The 22,598-nt window shown below is 31.5% G+C and overlaps 2 protein-coding genes across 3 annotated transcripts in view; one reads left to right on the top strand and one right to left on the bottom strand.

Moving 5' to 3' along the window:
• The window catches only part of LOC105204861 (trissin receptor), a 74,195-nt gene that overhangs the window by 35,152 nt on the left and 16,445 nt on the right, over window positions 1–22,598 (top strand). For both annotated transcript variants that reach the window (XM_039447087.1, XM_011174107.3), the window contains one exon: window positions 4,123–4,298. In XM_039447087.1, coding sequence (XP_039303021.1) covers window positions 4,142–4,298 — 157 coding nt within the window. In that variant the 5' untranslated portion in view covers window positions 4,123–4,141. The remainder of the gene's footprint in view (window positions 1–4,122; window positions 4,299–22,598) is intronic.
• LOC105204868 (sodium-independent sulfate anion transporter) overlaps window positions 1–22,598 on the bottom strand; it is a 63,775-nt gene that overhangs the window by 32,435 nt on the left and 8,742 nt on the right. The window lies entirely within an intron of this gene.

Genomic DNA, 22,598 nt, shown 5'->3' with positions numbered 1-22,598 from the left:
TCTTTTTATAGCATTTCTTTTCATTAATTAATAAACGAGTATCAAACGATGGTTGTGCGCGATAACTGCTAATGCGCCGCACATGAAAGTTTGAGATCCCTTTAAATAAAATCATAAAATCCAAAAATGAATAAAATTGAATTAAAGGAATTCGCCCGGAGGTAACAAAGACAAACGCGATATTTTAACTTTTAACCATATATTAACTTTTTACGCTGAATACGTTTATGCCAAGATAAACTTCTCTTGAAATTAACCGAAAAACCAGGTTTTATTGTGCATTTATATTCTTGAGCGTTAATTTTCCGAGTGAATTATGCATGACGATAAATAACCGAATAAGTGCTGCGATTCTTGTTGGCGTAATTGGAGCCATTAATGGTGGCACGCTTTTCTCTACGAAAAATATAGTTTTCCTTTTGCACTGTTAATGAGACCAACCTTGGGAAAAAGATTGCCAAACGCAGAGCAGGATCATGATAAAATTCATTAATCTCACAAACTCTTTCAACCTTACTGTTTACATGTATAACAAAAATTGAAATTTTAAATCGCGTTTATTGGTCCTCTATCGATATTTCCTTTTTCATATTAATGCCGCACGTGTGTCATACGCAAATTATAAAAAAATCTGGCAAACATGCGGCGCGCAGTTCAAAGAATTTTGTAAATGTGTGTAAATTTTCCTGGAACATTATTGAGAACAAAGATTTTATTTTCGACCAATATAGCCTTTTCTCGTTATTTAAAAAAGTTATTTATGTACTAATTTAATGTTTAAAAAATACCGAAATTTTTCATCGCCTATATCTTCGGAATTATCTAATAATAGTGTTTTGAAAATGTCAATTTTAAATTGAGAAGTCCGTGCCCTAAAAGAAATTCAGTGAATTTAATAAATAATAAATAGTGACATAAAGTGTATAAATATATAATTTATAAATGCGCTTATAGCGATAGCGTAAAATATGTATTTGAATAGTCTCTCTTGCAATTAACAAACACGCGTTTACAAGCTACGTTATACACTAATAAAACAAGTCGCGAATTCAGTTATGTTCTGTTTACAACTCCAACTCTTCGTTTTTGACAACTTGCGAGGCAAGTTTGCGAAATATACTATATAATTAATTGCAATCTAAGTACATTTTCAGTAGCGACTTCTGCGTTTTATCTCGCGAAGGAAAAGAAAGAACTCGAATTTTTTATAACTTAAAGCGCATGTATCTTGAATGTCTTTGTCACGAGCTACGAGGAAAGGTTGCACTCAAAAAGCGAATATGAAAGAGGAAGAAAAATTTAACTTGCTTGATGCTAGAATCAGTAAAAAGAATTTCGTTTAAAAAGTAGAAAATATTACATCCAAGTTTGTCGCAAAAATTCTACAAAGTTGCGAGCTTGACACATTTTATTCTTTCACGTACAATTTATACCCTGGCAGAAAAAAAAAAATTTTACTTAATACAAGAAAATTATTTACTCGGTGGTGTCTAATAACTTATTTACTACCTTAGCAGTTAAAAATTTTCTAATTAAAATATTTATATAAGTAAAATGAAGAAATTTTTTTTAGTCAAGTAATTTTTTTACACTTTTAGAAAATGTTTACTGTTTGACTACTAAGTTTAGTAATGTTATTAGTCTATTTGTCATTAATCATTATAATATTTCATTATTTAAATGTAAAAAAAAAATGAAAAGTACAAAGTTATATATTTAAAGTAATGTGTCTATTTACTTAAAAGTAAATATTTTTACTTTTAAATAGAACAAATAAATGCTTACATCAAAATATATGGTTTTAAAAAAATATATTTTTTTCATTCAAAAAAATTCTTCTCTCAGTGTACGAGTTCAATGAAGCAACACGCATAGAGGTGTTGCAATAAAATTTGTTTTAATTTGCGCGCATAATTTTGCTCGCGTAAAAATTGTCGAATATTTCGTTAAATAAGAAAAACGTTAAATTAAAAATCGATGTTATATTGCGTTTGCAATTCGATCATTACGCGAAAACGCCAGCGTGGCATGTTGAACAACGCATGTCCCACTATCATTGCGTTCAATTTTAGCCCTTTATCGACGCACACTTTAACCAATAACATTGTATCGCACGTCCTTGTCCGAAACATTCGGACGAGATAACCCTTTCCGCTCGATCCACGCTTGTGATTCTCGCTTATAGGATTGAACGATCGCATTTGCCTTGTAACGGTAGCCCGTCGTATCGTATCTTTCAGTTACGCCTTCCACATAACGCGAGCTCGTAATAAACACGAAACAAGTACAACTACGCTACGTTGCTTCCGCGTCCTTCTACGTGGTAAATCTGCGTTGAGCTGCGTACTACAAAAAAGGAAAGAATGTGCCTGACGAACATGCGTTTCGCGTATGCACGTGCACCATAGTCTCTCGGCCGCAAATTCTGTCGCAGATCCAAAGTTATGCTCCAAGGATTTTTCCTGACGCTGCTCAATCTTTATTCCGAATCCAAAAAGTATTCAGAATTGATACTTTGAAGGTCTTGTGAGGTAGAAGTAGAGAAAAAGAAAGAGAGAAAGAGAAAGAGAGAGAGATTTGTGTTTTAGTTTATTTTTATTTAGTATATATCTTTTTAAATTTTAAAATAATAGCAAGTAGAGAAATAAAGATTTTTCATTTTTTAAAATTATATTTAAAAACTCCTTTAAATAATAAAAATTTGTATGTACTTTAAAACTCTTCAATTATACAGTGTAATTCATATGATTTAAACATTATCAAATCCTATACACATTACATTTCTTAACATTCCTTCACTATTTTGTTAATTGCTCATAGATTTGTAGATAAAAATCGTTTGATTGTTCAGGAATCGATCACATGTCCATCTATCCGCGTAATTAATGGGTTGATTTGATTCACTGGTATCAATTGTAGACGGACGAAGTGTAGTGGCGCTTGACCTTATTTATAGGTCGTATCGAACTGTAAAATTTCCGGATTTCTGTCGACACGTGGCGTGTCAAAACTGACGTGAAAAATCGTCAATCGTATACCATATTTTCACTATCTGTGCAACCTTGCGATTCTGTGAAATTCATCGCGAAAGATTCACGTACATGCGTATCACTAACACATCGATGTATTATCGGGGTACTATAAAACATTTTATCTTTCGATTCGTTTCAGGACGTCCCTATAAATCTGTTAATACTTTTTCCCTTTCGGCAAATTTATTCGTGTGCCGTATGCTATCGTATGATTAGAAATCATAATCAGCACTTATAATATTTGCCGTAAAATTCTAAGAAAATATAAAGACTTGAAAAGAAAAATCGTGCGCCATGTTTTTCAATTTATTTTTACATAAAAGTCGTAAACTAAGAATGGAATTAATGATGTAACGATATCGTTGTAACAACGATTGAATCGTAATTTTTTAGAGCTCAAGAACTTTTTATTATGGAACGTTATATAATACTATAAACGCATTAAACGTTTTATATCTTTCATAAACTTGAAAAATATATGCGTTTATAGTGTTTCGTTGTCATGTTAAATTTCTCAAGTTTAGTTTCTCATGAAAAATTTGAAATTTTATTTTCTGTAAGAAAGTAAATCGCTTTATTTTTATTTTACAAGTATTGTCCTCAAATTTTTTTTTTTTTTTTTAATTTGCATCGTATCGATGTCTGATGTCCTTCATGATGTACTTGTTAAATAACGTAAAGAAAGTTTCTATTCAATAACTAAGTGCTTGGTACTCATCTTGCCATGTGATTACGTAGAGATTATAAATTACAAATTTTGTGACACTTTGACATCTATTTCGATTTTCGACAAAAGAAACGAACGACAAGATGATCGATTAGATAAAGACAGAAAGAGGGAGGAGAAATTTGATTTTCCTTCTACTGTAGCTTCTTAAATCTGAGATTTAACATTTAGGTTAAATAAAGAATCAGAATCGTCACGTGGAGTAACTCACGTAACACTTTGCGTTTTCTTTTTATAGTGTTTTTTTTTTATTTGAATTGATCTATTGATGCGTTCACAATTTTTCTAACTTAATCTATTTATAAAAAAAGGATGTTATAATAGGGTTTAATGCCATTAAAGATTCTACTTTCTCTGTTCCAGAACTCTCAACGATCGGAATATGGTTCCTTACGAAATCAGTAACAACGAAAGCTACATAAACAACGAAACTCTGCTTTACAACGTGTCGTTGAATGAAGATTACATCTTTGACAGAACCGACGTGAAAGTAATCTTCATCACTTTATACACCATCGTATTCGTCTGCTGTTTCTTCGGTAAGACATTCGATGTTTTTACATATTTAATAATTAGTCTCTGGTCAATATTTTCGATATATGAAATGTACATACAATAACTATATTTATTTTACAAAAAAGTATAACTACCATCAGTTATATTTAAGAAAATTAAATAGTAAATGCCTCACGAATGAAAAATTCTTTTTATTCAACAACTTATAAATTTAAATTGTTAAATTAGGAATATTTTTACAAATATAAACATCATAAATTTTCTTGACATTTATCTCGTAAAGAAACGAATAATAATTGATGAGAAAGAGAGAGAGAGAGAAATTTAATTTTTTTGACGGTGTATGCAGTAAAGAAAGTAATGTAAAAATTTTCATGCTCTAATTCAAGTTTAAAAGGAATGCTTGATATCTAACCGAGAAGTGTTGACATGCTTCTACTTTGATCTACGATGAAGGAAAAATAGGAAAATAAATTTTTATATTACCAAATAATTATTATGTAATTTTGTTCGCGAGTAAATTTCATTTGGCTTACTTGTATTACGTTTTTCCCAAAGATACTAATTTATTACGCTTTAAGTGCCTTCTGTTTTTACATTTATAAGAAATTTAGTTACAAAATCGCGGTGACAGCGTTCCGACGCATCGCGCGCATCGCGCGTTGAAGGGTTGATCCACGCTTTTAATTCACGAAGGGTTTAATCAACGTCTATCTTGAACCAAAGCAAAGGACATGGCGTTTCATGCAAAACGGGGCTGCAATTTGCGACGTCTTTTCGCGTAACGAGATATAGAACTCATGTGTCACTGTTGAGACGATTTCATTTCCTCGAACACGAGTAACAACCTCCGTTGCGGATTACCATATAAGCGTCGTTAGACAGTCGTTCGTTAGACAGTCGTTTTCACTTCGCGGGTGTAATCAACGTGAGATATTAGTTGATCACTTTTAAAAGAGGGAGATTCCGTAAGATTGCATGGAGGAAGATTTCGTAATTTGCCAGTCCTAACCAGAGTCGTCGATGCATTTACGGGTTAAGTGTAAGATGAGAATGGCATTCAATTATCCGGACAATGCAAATTCTTATCTCTAAGAATTTGACCCGACATTGTGAGATGGCGCTGAGAATTCAGTGTCAACAGAAATTTCATTAAAGACTCGATCGCCGTTTAATATTTAATTTATATTTGATACCGATTTTAAGAATTTGCTATCCACAATGATTTGATTTTTCATTTAAAAATATATCAATTTTCAATTAATCCTTGAATCTATATAAAGAAGAATATCCAAGAGCGTCTGATAATTCTATTTTATACTTCTCTGATGAAATCTAACGCTGATTACGGTATGACTTTAACTAATGAATTTATTTCGAATTCACGATAACAAGTCGTATTTCGAGCATTTCGGAAATGTTATTGGGATTCGATTATAATCGTCGATCGTTTCGAAATTGCGTTTGAAAACGTTATCGTGATCTATGCTAAGTATTATTACAAAACCTTAATAAAAATGTAAATGCACTGCACGGTAATTACAAACATAAAATTAAAATGAGAATATTTACAGTCGGATCTCAAATTCGCTACATGGCGTTGTTTTCGATTTGCTGATTAATCATCTGTATGATTTGATATAAAACATAAACGAGAATCACGACGATACGGTTGCATGATCGTGTGCATATCAATGAACCTCAGGTAAACACGATTCATAGCGTGCAAACAGGTGAAATGCAACGCGAGGCAAGTTACCTACTGGGAATAACGAAAAATCTAAAAACAAAGTAAAAAAAAAAAACGTGGATCTATAATTATTTAGAGATAGATTTGCGTTATAGAAATCGGGAAGAGTAGGCTGTAAGCTAATAGAGGTGAAATACAACGCGCGCGAGATCATCTTTGACGCGATCTGTAGCGAATTCAACGTTATACGCCGTACCTCTTCCTGCTCACTCGTAAATAACATAGCTACAGTTCGCTAGATAGGACAATAGCGAAGTTGAGCGAAACGTCGATTCAATTCTTTAAACGGAGATTTCTTTCGCTACCGGTTGGAATTTATGCTCTCAATAAACGTCAGCATGTTCGATATGATCGCGGTTTCGAAGCTCAAGCGAGAGATAAATTTTAACAAGTTTTTTTTTTTTAAATTAAAGAGTGGAAAAATTTAAGGGGAGCTTTCGATATTCCGCTTCAAACATACGTATGAATCTAAAATTCTTGTATATATATATATTTTTTTTTTTTCTTATTATTTTTTAATTTCTCTTCAAATAATTATCTCTCACAGAAACTGTGTAAATGTAGGTAAACGTTTGTGATGTATTAAACTCGAGTCCGTGGTTTCGCTAAGCTCAAACGATTCTGCGCATCAATCATCTTTACGGGAAAAATTTTAATAAGATCCTGTAAAATATCTAACCCCTGCGTTTCGGTGGCATGTAAGATATCATTCGCGAATATCTTCCTTTCATCTTGGAACTATTAAAATGCGTAAAAGAGTCCAATTGGCCAATTCGACACAAGGTTGATTTATTCAATTTTTGATTGTTTTTTTTTTATTGTTAATTGTGAAAAGTGATTTTGCGCGACGAATTAAAAGTGTTGCAGCTCAAATTTTAAAGCGCTCAATATCCGAATCACGATAGCGCTTTCCGAACACGCAACTTCGACAGCGAGAAATATCAAACACGTGTCACACTGTCTGCCCACCGTTAAATAATTAAATATCGTCCATCAAATTACGGACATGCTAACTATTTACTTTCCACATAGCTGTCGCGTTCCTAAAACAGATAAAACCGCCATCGACGATAATCGATAATTAAATTGCTCAATACAATCGTGTCTCAGCAATATTCGAATTAATATTATTTTTTATTATGTTCAGATTATATTCATATTACAAATTACACTGTCATTGATTTATCTGATTAAAAAAAAAAATAATAATGTTTTTAATATATAAAAATTTTTAAATTTTTTTATTATTATTCTATGAATAATCTAGAGTCAACTTTTTCCAACAGATACATCGAATATTAGTAACACTTTAAAATAAAAAATAAAATAAAATAAAAATAAAAAAAAATATATATAACGAAGAGGAACGTAACGGATAATTTGAACATCAGATAAACATTAGATCCCGATTGTTATCTATAATTATTTCAAATCTCCGCGTTTAATGCTCAACAATTATTCTTGAGTTTAATTATTCCTGGCTCAATGCCTGGATGTATCATCTTGTATGCGTTCTACTACAACCGGAAATGCAAATACCGGTCGTTGATGCGATAAATCCCGGACGGTGCGCGCGCGTGATCGTTATACGTTGAAATTTCAATTTGTTTTTCCCTCTCCTCGAGTCGTTTTATCCCGGTAGTATACTCGCCAAGCGCCGACTTCTCGGGCTTCCTTTTTGTTTCGTAAAATCGCATGACGACAAAACAAATAAAATCGAGCTGCCTCAACCGAAACGAATTTTTCTAAACTGATAGTTCTAACATCATTGAAGTCTTATCAAACGACATGTTACCTCAATCGCGATCATACATGATACTATTACTCGTCTCATGAAAATAGTACATTTGATAAATAATCGAGATATAATCAAAAATTTTATATCATATTGACATATTGGATAAATGAAAGAAAATATACAGGATTCACTATAAACACATTTCTGGTGGAATAAAAACAGAGAAGTTTTTTGTGTTGAACATTAAAATATTATACATTTAATGTAACTTTGTGTTTTTATAAAAGCTTTAATTAATTTATTGTAAATTGTTGAAGATTTGTTTGTTATTACATTATATATTTGCAATTATTCTCTTATTTACAAATAATAAGTGGAAATTTACCCGGATTACCAATTATTCTGCAGATTTGTCATGTGAGTTTATGATTTACAATTTGCTTCACAGATATACGTAATCTGCTATCAATTGCGAAAATGTGAATTAAAAATGAAATGCAACATAAACGAACGCATTAACTTAATTGGCATATCATAAATCCGAGTGACCAATAATAATGCTGTACGCTTTATTCTGTTGCATATGTGAAATAATTTTCCACTATAAATAATATAATTAAAAAAAATAAGGAGACGTGAAAATAATATATAATAAGTTTGATGCAGTTAAATCTCGAAATAAATTTGTTATATTCAGTAAATTTGCACATCTATCGATAGTCCTAATTCTTTATTGTTTAACTATGTACATACGTAGGACGTAGTTACGTGTTATTTAATTGTTACGTTTATTACGTATACTATCAAAATTATTCCTTTTGAATTCCTTCAAAAATTTTTTAATTTAATTTTAAATAGATTTGAATATTTAATATTACGTAGATTTTGACATTTAACGACAAAAATTAGCTCCACAAGTTGTATTAGTATTTATAAACGCAATTGATTTATTTGTAATTATTTTTGAAAGGACATTTAATATTTAATATAAATGATATGAGAATAATATTTAATGATACTTGTACGTATGTATTAATTGAATATTATGAATATTAACTCTTCTGGAAATCTCTTAAATTATTATATCAATAATGCTCACACGTAATATATCTTTATTACTCAACTGCTTCAAAATTGCTATCAAAGATTATTATATTTTGTGTACGCATTGTATTATTGTAATTTTATATCATTTGTTAATTATTATGAGTGTTGATGAATATGCAGAACATTATTAACTTTTGATATACTTCATTAAATAACATTTACAATATCTCACTTAATCCCTTGATGGATTATTTAACAATTAAATATTGCCTGAGTCTCTGTAATAAAAACAACAAACAATTGAGAATAAGGCCAATGACAGTCAGCGCGAGTATAGGTGCGCAATCAAAATTATTAATGTTCTTGTAATTATTTATTCATCTTTCTCTATAATAAATATTAAATTTACTTTTGTATGTAATTAATTACAAAAATATGATGAAAAGTTTGTAGAGAGAATACAAACATATTTTAACGTAAAAATAGTATCTGTTATGCTTTCTAAGACACTCACATTGTTTATGAAATAATAAAATGTCATTTAATTATGCAAACTTCACTACCGCCCTTTTAAGCTAACTTAATCATTGAATAAAAGAATAAAAATGATCACGATCAAGTATAAAGAAAGAAAGTTGAAATATACATTTAAATGCGCCCGATTTTATTTACTTTTTACCTATGTCGAAAGTACTCGTATCTACTCAAAGTTACTTTCTACTTTGTTTTATTTTAAACGCCCCCCGCAACTACTGTTTAAAGAGGCTTTTATTTTGGACTTACAAATGGATTAGCTTTCCTTGAGCCAAGAGTTTTTGCATAAGCAAGGGTTTTTGTTACCTTGTAAGAGAAGGAAAAAAAAAAGATATTTTTTTTTAACAAACATACTCTCTAAATCTGAATCAGTGGGTAATCACCGATTATCCAATGGCATATGTGGCACTGATAAATCAGTGATTTTTTTTAACCTAAAAGTCAATAAAAAGTTATTGGTAATCATTGAAAAGTTCTGATTGATCAGTGTATTAATAAATACACTCGTAAATACTACTAATAAATACACGATAAATTCATTGATTTTTCAATTCAGATAATCACTGATTACCAGTGGTATACTTGGCACTGATGATCAGCGATTATCCACTGATTCAGATTTAGAGAGTAAGTTATAATTGCAGTTGTATTTTAGAAGTTATTAGGGTCGCTTTAAAGAGATTTTAGAAATTAATAGATACTTATTACCTTTCGCTGGCAGTGGCTGGATCACTTAAAACTCTATGGGTAATCGTTGGTTTTCAAAAATTACTCACTTCTTCATCGCAAGGATAAAGATCACTTAAAACTCAAAAACTAATATTTTTTAAAATAAAAAAGTAACGTAGATGAGAGAGTAAATGTGTATGTATTAAAAAATTGCATTTTTTCCAATATGCGTGGAAATAAAAAATGCATTTTGCAGACCAATTTTAAAATACTTTTGTGAGCAATTACAATGCTAAACTACGATGAGATTCTAATTAAAAATGTCTGTAACAATGCTCGAACTAATAGAAACTGCATAAACTTTTTCAATTTCAATTTAATTCGACAATGAACCATTACGTACCCATACACGCGTAATAACTCTCGTGGTCGCGACTTGATTAAAATGATAACCGTGTTGGATAATCGTGTTGGATAATCGTGTTTGAGATGTTATGAAACCAGCCTCGAATATTTCTTCATTCGATCGGGACTCTCTTGTATAATACCCACTGCAGAAAATAGAAATTCGCTCTCCGTACAACAATCGAAAATAATCTATTTTCCACCGGTCGAGTTCAATCACGTTCATCCGCGATTTCGAACGCCGCGATTTCGAACGCGGTTACTATAGCATCCGTATGGTTCGTGTCCACCTTGCGAGTGGAGAACCCTTCGTTTGCGGGACCCCGCTGCTTTGTACTCGCAAGACCCGATTGTAGTTTTCGATTCAACGGAAGGCTGGAATAGAATACGACGGCCAATATACGATTGTCGAAATATCTTGCGTCTGAGGACATAAGCGAAACTTGCGTAATTTGCATCGGTGGCGAGAAGATGCGATTGAAAGATAAATCGTATTAGAATTCACAACTTCTGGAGAATGTGTTATAAGTGAAGGAAACAAGAAATTGATTTTCTAGAATTCGATAAAGTCGCGATAAAGAAAATTTGTAATTCAATAATAAAATCTTGAAGAAAATTCATTCAACTCGCGAATATTTAATTTTGAAACTGAATCGTAACGACGTACCTTCTATGAAAATGATAAAAATTAATGTCAATCGTTAGAGTGCCGTTTCAAAGCAGCTTTGTCCACATTATAAACTTCTTTAACAATCTCGTTCAGTCTCAATCTCCTAAGAAATTCATCGTTACTTTTATCCCAAACGCTCTTTCTCTTTGTTGTCTATTGGCATAAAAGACCATTAAATTTTTCAAAGAAAATGCTCTACGATTTATTCCTGCACTATTTTTTCACGAAAATTGTCAATGTGTTCAACAAAAAATAAAATAGTATAGGAACAAATTGCAAAAATTTAAATATATGAATATATACATATAAATTTTTTATTTAATATATGCGTATCAAATTGACTTTTTATTACAAAATGCAAAAGACGCACGTGCCAAAGTGCTTAAAGAAAATTAACAAGGTAAAACAAAGTTTATCTAATATTTGTTGAAACTTTAATGAAAATTTAAGATCAACGATGCGTTATTTCATGAAAGAATGTACGAAGTAGACGACAAATCCAAAGGCAAATAAAAGCAATAAATAAGTTGAACAACATATTTTACAATATTCATTCCAGCAACAACTTTCTTTCGCTGCAATCTCGTAATTCAAAGATTCATCATGTTTCTCTAATGGAAAAGACGTGGTGTTTTATATTTTACGTTATCTTTGTTTTTTATTTTAAATTTCAAACTACCATTACTGAAAAATATTTTTCAAGTGTTGCATTTCGCAAAAATTACTAACTTTTGTGTAATCACATATTTCTTGAAATTTTCGCTCCTGCATGAGAGAGTTATATAATTATATTTAATTCAGAAAATTAAACCGTTCTTTCAAATATTTTTCATCAAAAATAAAATCATGAGAATTTCGCAAATTAATTATAATATTTATGCTTTTAGAAAACGGACCGACTTGTCCTTCCTTATCTTTTTGATTGACAATGTAATCCTCGAATATACGTAAAATACGTTAACGTTTTTGTATTATATCCAAAATATAATTTTAGCTCCTCTCGCGTAAGTAAATAACACTTAAGTCATGCGAACGCCTCTAATTATCGCGCGACGGAATAATCAGATTCACGTTTCGAATTTGGAAGAGACTACACTGCCACACGTACCATCTCATATATTCATGCAAAATGATATCTCTGTCGCGAGATGGAGTTTAACTTGCCCCAGGTTAATCTCTATCGAAACATTCGCGCAATACGCAGTTGCAAAATAAATTGCAAGGGATGGGTCGTTTCTCATAGTGTTCAAAAATTCCCTCCATTCTCTGGTCTAATAAAAGAAAAAAAGTGCAGTGAATCCGAAGGATATTTTGCGATAAATCTGTTCACCTGTCACTGCCATGTTCTGCCGACTACGACGCGGCTTCAAGTCAGGTTTCTGACGCGAACAGTGCACGCTTTAAAGTTGGGATATTTAACCTTTTCAGTCGCCGGTAACTTTTTATATTTTTTACCTTCTCTATGCTCTCTCTCTCTCTCTCTCTCTCTCGAAAAATGTCTTGGTTAGAATGTACATTTTAAAATCAAACCGGTTAAAAGTTGGAATATAATAAACTTTCTTCTCTCACGATCAAAAATATAAAGCTTTTCGCAGACTCGAAAAATAATCCGATAAAAGGATATTAGAACATATTGAATGTGTATTTATTTGCAAATCATAATATATTGAAATATGAGGATTAAAATTACGAATATTGAAAACAGTAGCAAATATGTTTTTATTTAATGTTATTACATTAACTTATTTTATAAATTCAAAATATTTGACATATTTTTTTCTTCTTTTTTTTCTCATGATAATCGGTACTTCTGTCAACATACTTTCTTCTAAATCATCTTGTATATACGATTCGTATTTCGAAGAGAGAAGCTGGAAATGGCGTCGTGAGAAACGAACAGGGTTTGCGAATCCCAACTTTCGACTAAATCCGCATTTGCTGAAATCGCGTCGATAACACGTCGCATTCACAAAAATTTGAATCGACACGAAATGAAATAGAGCAGATCTGTGACTGTTTGTTCGATAACCATTATTGATATGAGAAAGCTTTCTTGAGGAAGTACTGATGCAAATATAATATTGCGTGCAAATCCCTGTGCAATATTCTATTACGAGGACGCACGAGAAGCTGAGCATTCTCGGCTTTTATACGCCAGACATTTTCAATTCTCGAAATCGTGATCTGACAATCTGAGAACGCCAACTTAACAGACATAAGTAGATCAAGCACATTGTCAAAAATCAAATGACAAGCTGTGTAGAATAACGAATAAAGCCTTATGTTTTTTTTTTTTAATCAACAGTCATATCAGAAATGAATATCTAAGCACGATATGAGCGACCTAGAAACGCTCAATCCGGAAGTAGGAGACTTTAATAACGCTCAGTGTGCAGTTCCGTGATGTCTATCGATCGTAAAATATATACGTTACATGATACACGTAGCGCAACACGTAACTCGATATAGAGGATACAGCACTATCTCCTATTGGGAAAAATCAATTTCTTGAATGAATCTCTATGCCACGACGTGCTATCATGCCTACGAAGAAGGCGCTTGTAATGCCGGAGACGGAAATAGGTGATCTACCAAACAGGAGACACTTATTGGACGAGTATAGACGCTTATCAGACATACGTGCATGCTTCAGTTCTTTTCCTGCGCGATAGGAAAGAAAAATTGACTGATTATTTTCCGTGAAATATTGAAATTTCTGCTCGTTGATTTTTAAATAATAATATTTATTATTGCGAAAAATGCGAGTTATTTATAGCGTTTCTATTTAGTTGACAATTTCTAATTTGATTATTCATTTTTTTCCCCCCAAGAAATTGTTTTTTCTTCAGCATTCGTTTATTTGATTCGACGAATTCTGCTCAGTTTATAGAATATTTTGATATTAATTTAAATTATACAGTTAAAATATTGTAGTATTAAATTGGAGGCGAATATAAATACTGCGTAAATTGCGACGCACAAAAAGTGTAAATTTGCTAATAAGATGCGCATCATTTACATACGAACTATTGAAATGAAATTGTTTGGCTGATAATTAAACACACAGCTAGGTAACAGAGTAATTAATTTTTTATAAAGTCTACAAATTTTTCTTCGGAGCATAAAAGAATTTACATATTATTTTGTTTTTGTGCAAATCAAGTTTAAATTATAAAATCGAAGAGGTGAATTTCTTTTTTTATCATTTGGACCATTTTATAAAAGCGTTACATCGATTTTAAATATAAACGCATCCGATTTAATTAACAAAATTGGAAAATAACTTGAGCATATTTAGTAAAACTACGATAACAGGATACGAAATAAGCTATTGAAATGCCTATGAAAACTTTGCAAACCCTAGTATAGTTTTAATAGAAAATATTGTCTAAAAAATTTTCTATTGATTTACTTTATCGATACTGAGAAGTTTTCCTTGTCTACTTTGCTTATGCACGAATTGAAACTAAATATGGAAAACTTAATGCGAATATTATTTCTACCGTAACGAATACATACGTGACGCACGATTGTTTTATTACATAGCGTGCACAGAAGCTATGTTACGCATAATATAAAAACGAATGGGTGGAGACTTCCGCGAAAAAAATAGCGTAGCTTTTTTCCTTAAATTGCACTTTTAAAATTTATTTTATTTGTATTTTCTTTTACTGCATTTTACCCTACAAAAATAAAATGTCATTAGAATATGAAGTTAAATGATTTATAAAGATTATTAAACTTTTAATTTTTTAGCTTTGCATTAGCGTTACAAAAAACTTTAATTATTCAAATTATTAATCGGCGCTGTGACTGACATAGGCCTTCTATTCTCGCGTTTCAATTTCGTCAGTCCGATATAATGTATTATTGAAAAAGCTTTATATTAAAAACTATATAACTGTTATGTACATTTGCCTTTTTTCATTGTTTTTCTGCATTTTATACCTCAACGAGAGTCTTGTAACTCCAAAGATCGACAAAGGTTATTTATTCATCGATTTATGTACATTAAACAATAATAAATTATTTATTCCTGTTGCCCCGAAAATTTATATTTTCGTTATCTGCCGGTTCTCACGACCCGATTATCTCCGATTTTCCAAGCGAGAAACAGATTGGTTGAGGCTGAGGATGCCGAGGAGGAGGGGATGTTATAAATTGAATAATCGCAGCGTTCCCAGGTGCGCAATGAAAGAGGTCGAACAGTAGCGGGATTTAAATTATTCTCTGTTTGTGTAAATGTTTTCGGCCAATTTTACGATAGCCCTGCGCAAATTCAACCGATTGCTTCAGCGAAATTTCGCTCGAATATAAGAGCCATCCGGCGGCGCGCAGCGGGTGTAAAACACGAAAAACGATTTCCGATTAATGTCACGTACACGACTATCGGGCAAAGTTACTACATTACTCGTCGAAAAGTTTGTATAATCGCTAAGCTTTAAGATTAATTCAATGGGAATTACAAGAAAAATATGAAACGATGTCCCCTCTCACAAAAGAAAACGTAATTCTTAACAGATATTTAATAAGTATAGTCGTATATATTTGAAGATGCAAATATCTATGTGAGAAAAATTGTACTCTTATTAAAATTCACAATTTCTCCTAAATAATTGAATTTCTTTGCACCATTTGTTTTCAAACGCTTAATATAAAGAATAAAAGGAAGGAAGGAAAGGAGGAAACACTACATTATCGTAATAATAATCATAATTTATTATTCGTAAAATATCGCGTAATGATCATTTTTTATTCTAAAATCGCTTCTTTCGATTTTTGTTGTAATATCGCCTGTTTTATATTTCACATTTAACAGGCTCACGAGACTGCTCCATTTCGCAAATTGAATTCGCGGTGTGTTTTCTTTGTTGTTACGAATCTTTATCCTTTCAACTTTCTCGACAATTTGGCCGACGCAAAACTTGTCTATCGGTTTATTGATCTGTGAATAAATTTGCAACTCACCAGTAGACGCAATGCAAATAGGTAGTAATTTCCATGACGCATTGAGAAAATATTTTTATTGATTTGCATCCTGACATGTCGTAAAATTTGACTGAAATGAAAGCGAGAAAAAAATTCAAAGAAAAATAGAAATGTAATAAAAAAAATTATAATCGATAAAGTAAATTTATTTATGGTAGAAAAATTTATATGTTGTCAAATAAAAAAATATTTCATTTTTACCGCACTTGATTTCTGTAACAAATGCTTTTATAATTTTAAACTTGATTTACGTTTACAACATTCAATTTTTTATAGGAAATATCATTACTAGGGCGACTGAAATATGCTTTAATATAAGTATGTTGGTTAGCCTAATTATTTCGTATAAATATTCAAAAGCTAAAATTGAAAAAACTAATGATACATAATGACAATACAATAGAATGAATTTTACTTGAATAGAACATTTGAAAATTGCACTAAGTAAATAGTTTAATATAATATTAATTTATGACAAAATACTTTTATCAAATCCTTAAAAATATGACTTTAAATCTGACAATATGGAATGAAGATAAAGGCAAAAAGAGGCAAAAGTGGAGGAAGAAATAAAGAGAAGTGACAACTGAAACCAGAGAGTTCGTAAAATATGGACATGCAGTTTTGCGCAAACGAATAACTTATTGGAAAACACGATCGGTGCATTCCGTAGGTGAAACTTTGCTTTTCCTACATATATACATATATTTGCCCGTGTTTATATGCGAGCGCGTAAAAAATGCACTCAACAATCGCAAACTTTGTGACCAGTTGGTGAAATTACTTATAATGTTGACTGTTCGCAAGTAAAGAGTTCAGAACAAATCGATAATAACTTCACGCACAAACACACGTACATTAATCATTGTTCCTTCTGAATTCCGCCATCTCCTTTATCTCTCTTTCTTATCCCCATTTTCTTTCTGTTTTACCTTCTTTCTTATTCTTGGAGAAAGTAAACGAGGTGAGAAAGTGATCGATCGAAGGGACACAATGGCGGTGCGCGATATGAGAAATAAAAAAATTAAACAGCGAGGAAAGAAAAAAGAAATTTTATTAAAGAAAAATTGAATTGTGCGAATAAAGCGAGTAATGTATAATAATAAATCTGATTTTCTTTATTTTTACCAAGAGGCATTAAATCACGACAATCTTTGTCATTTCTTTTTTCTTTCTTTCTAGTGGAAGACTTTTATATCTTAAATTGCATTAGTACTGTTTGACCGCAAGATTATAAGTAATAACAGTGCCAATTCGATTTAATATTTTCAATTCCCTCCCTCTCTCTCCTCAGTCTCTCCACCGCTTTTACATATAAAATGTAATCTGAAAACGCGACACAGATATTTTAGAAACAAAGATTGATGCACATATATTTTTGTCTAGTGCAACTTTTAATAGTTTATGCATTTATCGTACAATATTTATTTTTCTTCTATTTACTTGTTACACAATTTTTTAACACGCAAAGAATCCTAAGGGAGTATATGTTAAATCTCAACTTGATATATATTCCAAAGAGATGAACTCTACAATAAATTTAGCTTAACGGCGGTCAAATGAAATCAGAAGGCGTATAAGTCGGATTTTAGATTAAGAAACTTTTAATTTAATTTACTTAACGCTGGCGTGTCACGAGTAAATTATGTCACTCGAAATTGTCATTTGTTTTCTACTTCGTAGCTTCTCTCTTCATTAGATCAACATTCTCGAAGCATTTATGACGGATATAGATCTTCTAATTTCGAGAAAAGCACGTTGTCTGTAGATGTACAGCGGTGAGGAGCGTGAAAGCAATTGATTAGTTGTCAATGAGAGAGTTTACTGAAAGGATATCCTAAATTTACATCCTGACATTTGCGGTTTATCCTAGCGAACTAATCAATTTAACTGACGAGCCAATTGTTAGTCCAACTTATTTTTTCATGAGCACTCCATGTACATATAAAATATGTATACACATATATAAATTAGAATTATGTTTGTATTTATTGATCGTTAAAGGGCCTTGAAAGATCCGCGATTTTTTTATTCTTACTGCTATTCGAAGAATCTATCATTATCCAGCATTTATTATTGTTCAATTTTTAGTTATTGTTTTTTAATAGGTTATATAAAATACAAGCGAAGAATATTTATTACCTGAAAATAACCTGTTAAATTTAATTGAATTCGCGTTTACAGTTATCAGTAAATTGACATCAATTAACCTACAAAGTAATTCGATTATAAAAACAATGAAAAAACAAATAACGTTTAACGAATAATCGTAACCATTTCCGACATCGTCGATCGCTCTACTCGTAATTCAGTATTCTTGAAAAATCTTCTATCCCATTTTTCGTACATTATTTTCTATGAATTTATTGCACTATTTTCTAAAGATTGATGTGGTAAAATCATTCTCTGTTGGAAAACAATGAATTTATTTTCAAAAAACGTCAGAATGATCCTGCAATCGAGATTAAAGATGCGAAATCTCTTCATGTCGAAAAAACTAACAGATGTCATCGGTGCAAATGACAGCGTGGGGACTAATATCGCGCGCTTGCAATATCCCTCTGGACGATATGGTAATAAACACAGGAATAACGGTAAAAATTTGTCATCCGACGCAAATATTCCACTCTCTCTTTCGGCGCACATTTTCGACCGGATTGGAAAATGATGCTATAATTTCATCTTTTTCATAAAACCAGTGAAGCATCAACGCTTCCATTATGGATAGTTCATTAAACTAAACGTTGCTTGCTCAGCTTGATATCTACTCGCTTGTTTTTCTGCAAACTTGCCATTAATACAATAAAGGGAAGAAGCTAATAGAGACTTAACAAGAATTTCAGACAGGATAATTGCTAATTATGCTTATTTGCGCGAGCTTTAAATAATAATGTAACACTTTTATAATAAAAATTTACAAGTAGACAGAAGGGCATTCCCAATTAGTGCAGTAGAGTCATATATGTTTAATCAAATACGTTTGATAAATGTTGGAAATCAATTTTAAACGTTTAAACTGAAAAAAATGAACGTTTAAAATGTCATGCGTTTCTGAAACTGTCTAATAAACGTGATAAAAACGTTTTGTAAGACTTCATAACATATATTTCAGTGTAACGTTTGTTTTTTTATTAATTTAAAAGATCATTTTTGTACATTTGACGATTTAATGAGTGTTAAGCAGACGTTTAAAATGTTTAATAAACGTTTTTATACATCACGAAAGCGTATCAGCTAAACGTTTCTTAAACACTCATTAAATGTAAATGGTCTATTTGGATTTAGGAAAGAAAAGTTTTTGATGATAAAACAATCGTTTGCTTCTTCAAAACATGAAATTTTATTTATTTAAAAAAAGTTGATGTATATAGAAGATCGACAAAAAAAAGAATGTTTTAATGATTTAATGCTATGATACTTGATAATTTAATTACGATAAGTCAATTTTTTAGATTTCTAATTTTCATGAGTACAGTTTAACGGTCTCATTCATGTCTACGAAAGTATGCAGGTTTGTCGGTGTTACACATCACTCCTTTTTGTTACTGGCATCCGATTGAAACTAGTCGAATTAACGAGATGCAATTGTTGTCGGCAGAGAAATGCTAAAGCATTCGGAAGCTGCCAGGAATGTTCTATTTGACAGAAAGAGCTCGTGCGTATTCTCCGGTATCTGTCTAGGATATCGCGTTAGCGATATCCTGCGAAATGGGGCACCGACCCGTAATTTCCGATAGAGAATATCTAGGACATTACGGTATTTCTCTAGACATGATAACTGACAGATATTGTGTTCAAATAAAAGGGGAAAAGAGAAAGGAGGTGTTCGAGAGAATATACCTTAAATTAAAGAAAACACGAAGGACATACATTTGTATTTTTAATACAAATTAATATATTAAAAATATAAAAGTAATTTATTTAAATTGTAATTATAAATTAAATTAAAATTTAATTTTAATTATAAATGAAAGACAAGATAAATTTATTTTACTTTTTCATAATCATCTCGTTATATCAATTTGATTTAATTTAAAAACGTATAGCATGACACTTTCTATAATATTATTTCATGTTATAAAAAATTGTAAGTATCATAATAATATTGCGAAATTTTATCTCTGACGAACATTTTTCTCTCGATGCCGAGAGGAGGCTAGATGTTTTTGGATGTTTTGGAGAAAGCATCATTATATATAAAATATAATTATCGTTCGTATTTATCTCGAGATTTATCGTAAGAATAACTATCATTCTATACCGTTTTGCAAATGAGATGAAATAAAAGAATAAATCATGCGAAATATCTGCTTTAATAAGCGACTGTTAATTGCATCGATACAATTAATTGATTTGAACTTTTAATTGGACAAAACTATAATTACTTATTGTAATACTTGAGATATATCAAATACAGATGATTTGTAACGAGGCTACGGAACAAAACAATGTATAAAGAAATTTTTGAATAATATAATGATGCAAAATTAATTTTCATTTTTCGATCACAAAACTGAAGGCTGAATTTTTATTTCCAAATTTAGGTTTAATGACACATTCGAACAATTCTTTTTACATAGAGCAATTTTTTAAATCGCGCAGACTTTCATATAAATGAGAATTCAACTATATTAAACAATTGAAATTTACTATTTATGTATTAACGTGTGCGTTTAATAATGCTGCAGCATCTGCACATAGAAATAAAATATTAGAATGCATTGTCATCGAACAAATTGACGCTCAGGATAAAAAACGACGTCAGGATAAAAAAATACAAATTACTCTCTTTACATAAGCCCGTACGTAACAACGTAGAAATTAACTTCCATGTGAAACAACGACGCGTGCCGCTATAGCAACAGGTACATGCAAGCTATTTACGAGATTTCGGTATCACGATATTCCACGCAATATTGTTGAACGTCAGATTGTTAAAACGTTTTTCCACGCGAGAGAAGAATATTTTACGGTCCCATGGATAAATCATCCTTGCATATCTCACATGATACCAAGAGTCGGGAAATTGAAGTTTCTGCGCCGGAAGTTTTCAATGAAAGAACCGTGTAGGTGCTACTTCGTTGCATTGTCGTTGCATTTCTGAAGTTTTACATTCACGTGTTCGCGTAAAAGGGCAGCGTTTACACGATCCCAAAACACAATTGTTCAGACTCTCTTCATAAAGTCGTCCCTGTCATGTGATGTAATTTCTGTAACAAAGGCTCTTTGTCTTTCTGTTATGAATTTCTCCTCTTTGACATGATCTCTAAACATTTTCTCTAAAAGTTATGCTATTCGATAAATTTACAGAAAATTTACTTTGAGATTTTACTTTGAAATAGCCAACAATGTGATGCATACATTCAAGCACTCTCAAACCATACGTTGCGGTCCCATATATTGCGATTTCGCGACTCGGCAAATACGTCGTTTTAGACGAAATGCGATGAAAACACCAAGTACACTGCCTTCCACTTTCCCCCACACTCTCTCTCTCTCTCTCTCTCTCTCTCTCTCTATCTCTATTTCTATCTCTTTCGCCAAATTTAATTGGCGAACATCTGTAGTTTCCTCAGTGAAATGCAGCTAGCCTCGAGCAAAGTTCTCATATAGATAGCAGTACATAGATATATATGATGAAACGATGGAACCAAAGGCTCATATTCGAACAACTCAGAGAGTTATTGATAGAGAATTCCTAGTTATACATTGTACAAATAAATTAAGATTGGTAGTATCGCAATTTTGGTTATAATGTAACGAAAACGCAATAAAACTTGTCTAAACTCTCTCCATGATTTAATACGCAGTAAGATAATAATATTTAATATATGGATAATTATTTTTTATTGCATTAATTATAAACGCGTTAAGGTGATTGAGTGTCTCAGAGTAATGAGTCATCTTTTACCTAAAAAAAAAACCCCTTAATTAATTCGGAATCGATTTTCCTTTAACAAAGATATCAAGGGACCGATAGCTTTTAAATTTCGAGCAATTGAAAAATTAAAGATATTTGAGCAAATAAATTTAAAAGTGCGAATTAAATAAAAATTCGTTTCTTATGAAATATAAAATTGATTTGATCAAATATCCAAGTGAAGAATTACAAAAATATTCGATTGGACTGTATTAGGACGCTACACATTAAAGCCGCTGAAATCGACCTTTAATCTCTTTTTAATGTTGTTATAAATTATTAATATTTTACACTTTTTACGTTTCGTTACAATTTTTTTTTTTTTTTTACGTGATGGTTAACCGCAAACTCGATATGTTCGCTTTAACAGCTGCGTGTGCTCGTAGAGATATACGTGAATAAATAAATATCTCGCGCGACACTTCCAGCGAGAACGCGAGGAAGGAGGTCACGTTATCGAACGGAAGGATGCTCAAAGCTTTTTCGCGGATCTAAATTGCGTGCGTACAAGCCGACAACGTGATGGAAGGGACCATTGGAAAGTAAAAGTCTCGGCATAGAATGCGATAAGGAAATGCTTTTCGCGAAGTTTTCCGAGCGT

This window comes from Solenopsis invicta, chromosome 3 (genome assembly GCF_016802725.1).
Source record: "Solenopsis invicta isolate M01_SB chromosome 3, UNIL_Sinv_3.0, whole genome shotgun sequence".
Lineage (NCBI taxonomy): Eukaryota > Metazoa > Arthropoda > Insecta > Hymenoptera > Formicidae > Solenopsis > Solenopsis invicta.
Note: the sequence above shows the minus strand (reverse complement) of the source record. Positions and strands in the feature narration are given on the sequence as shown.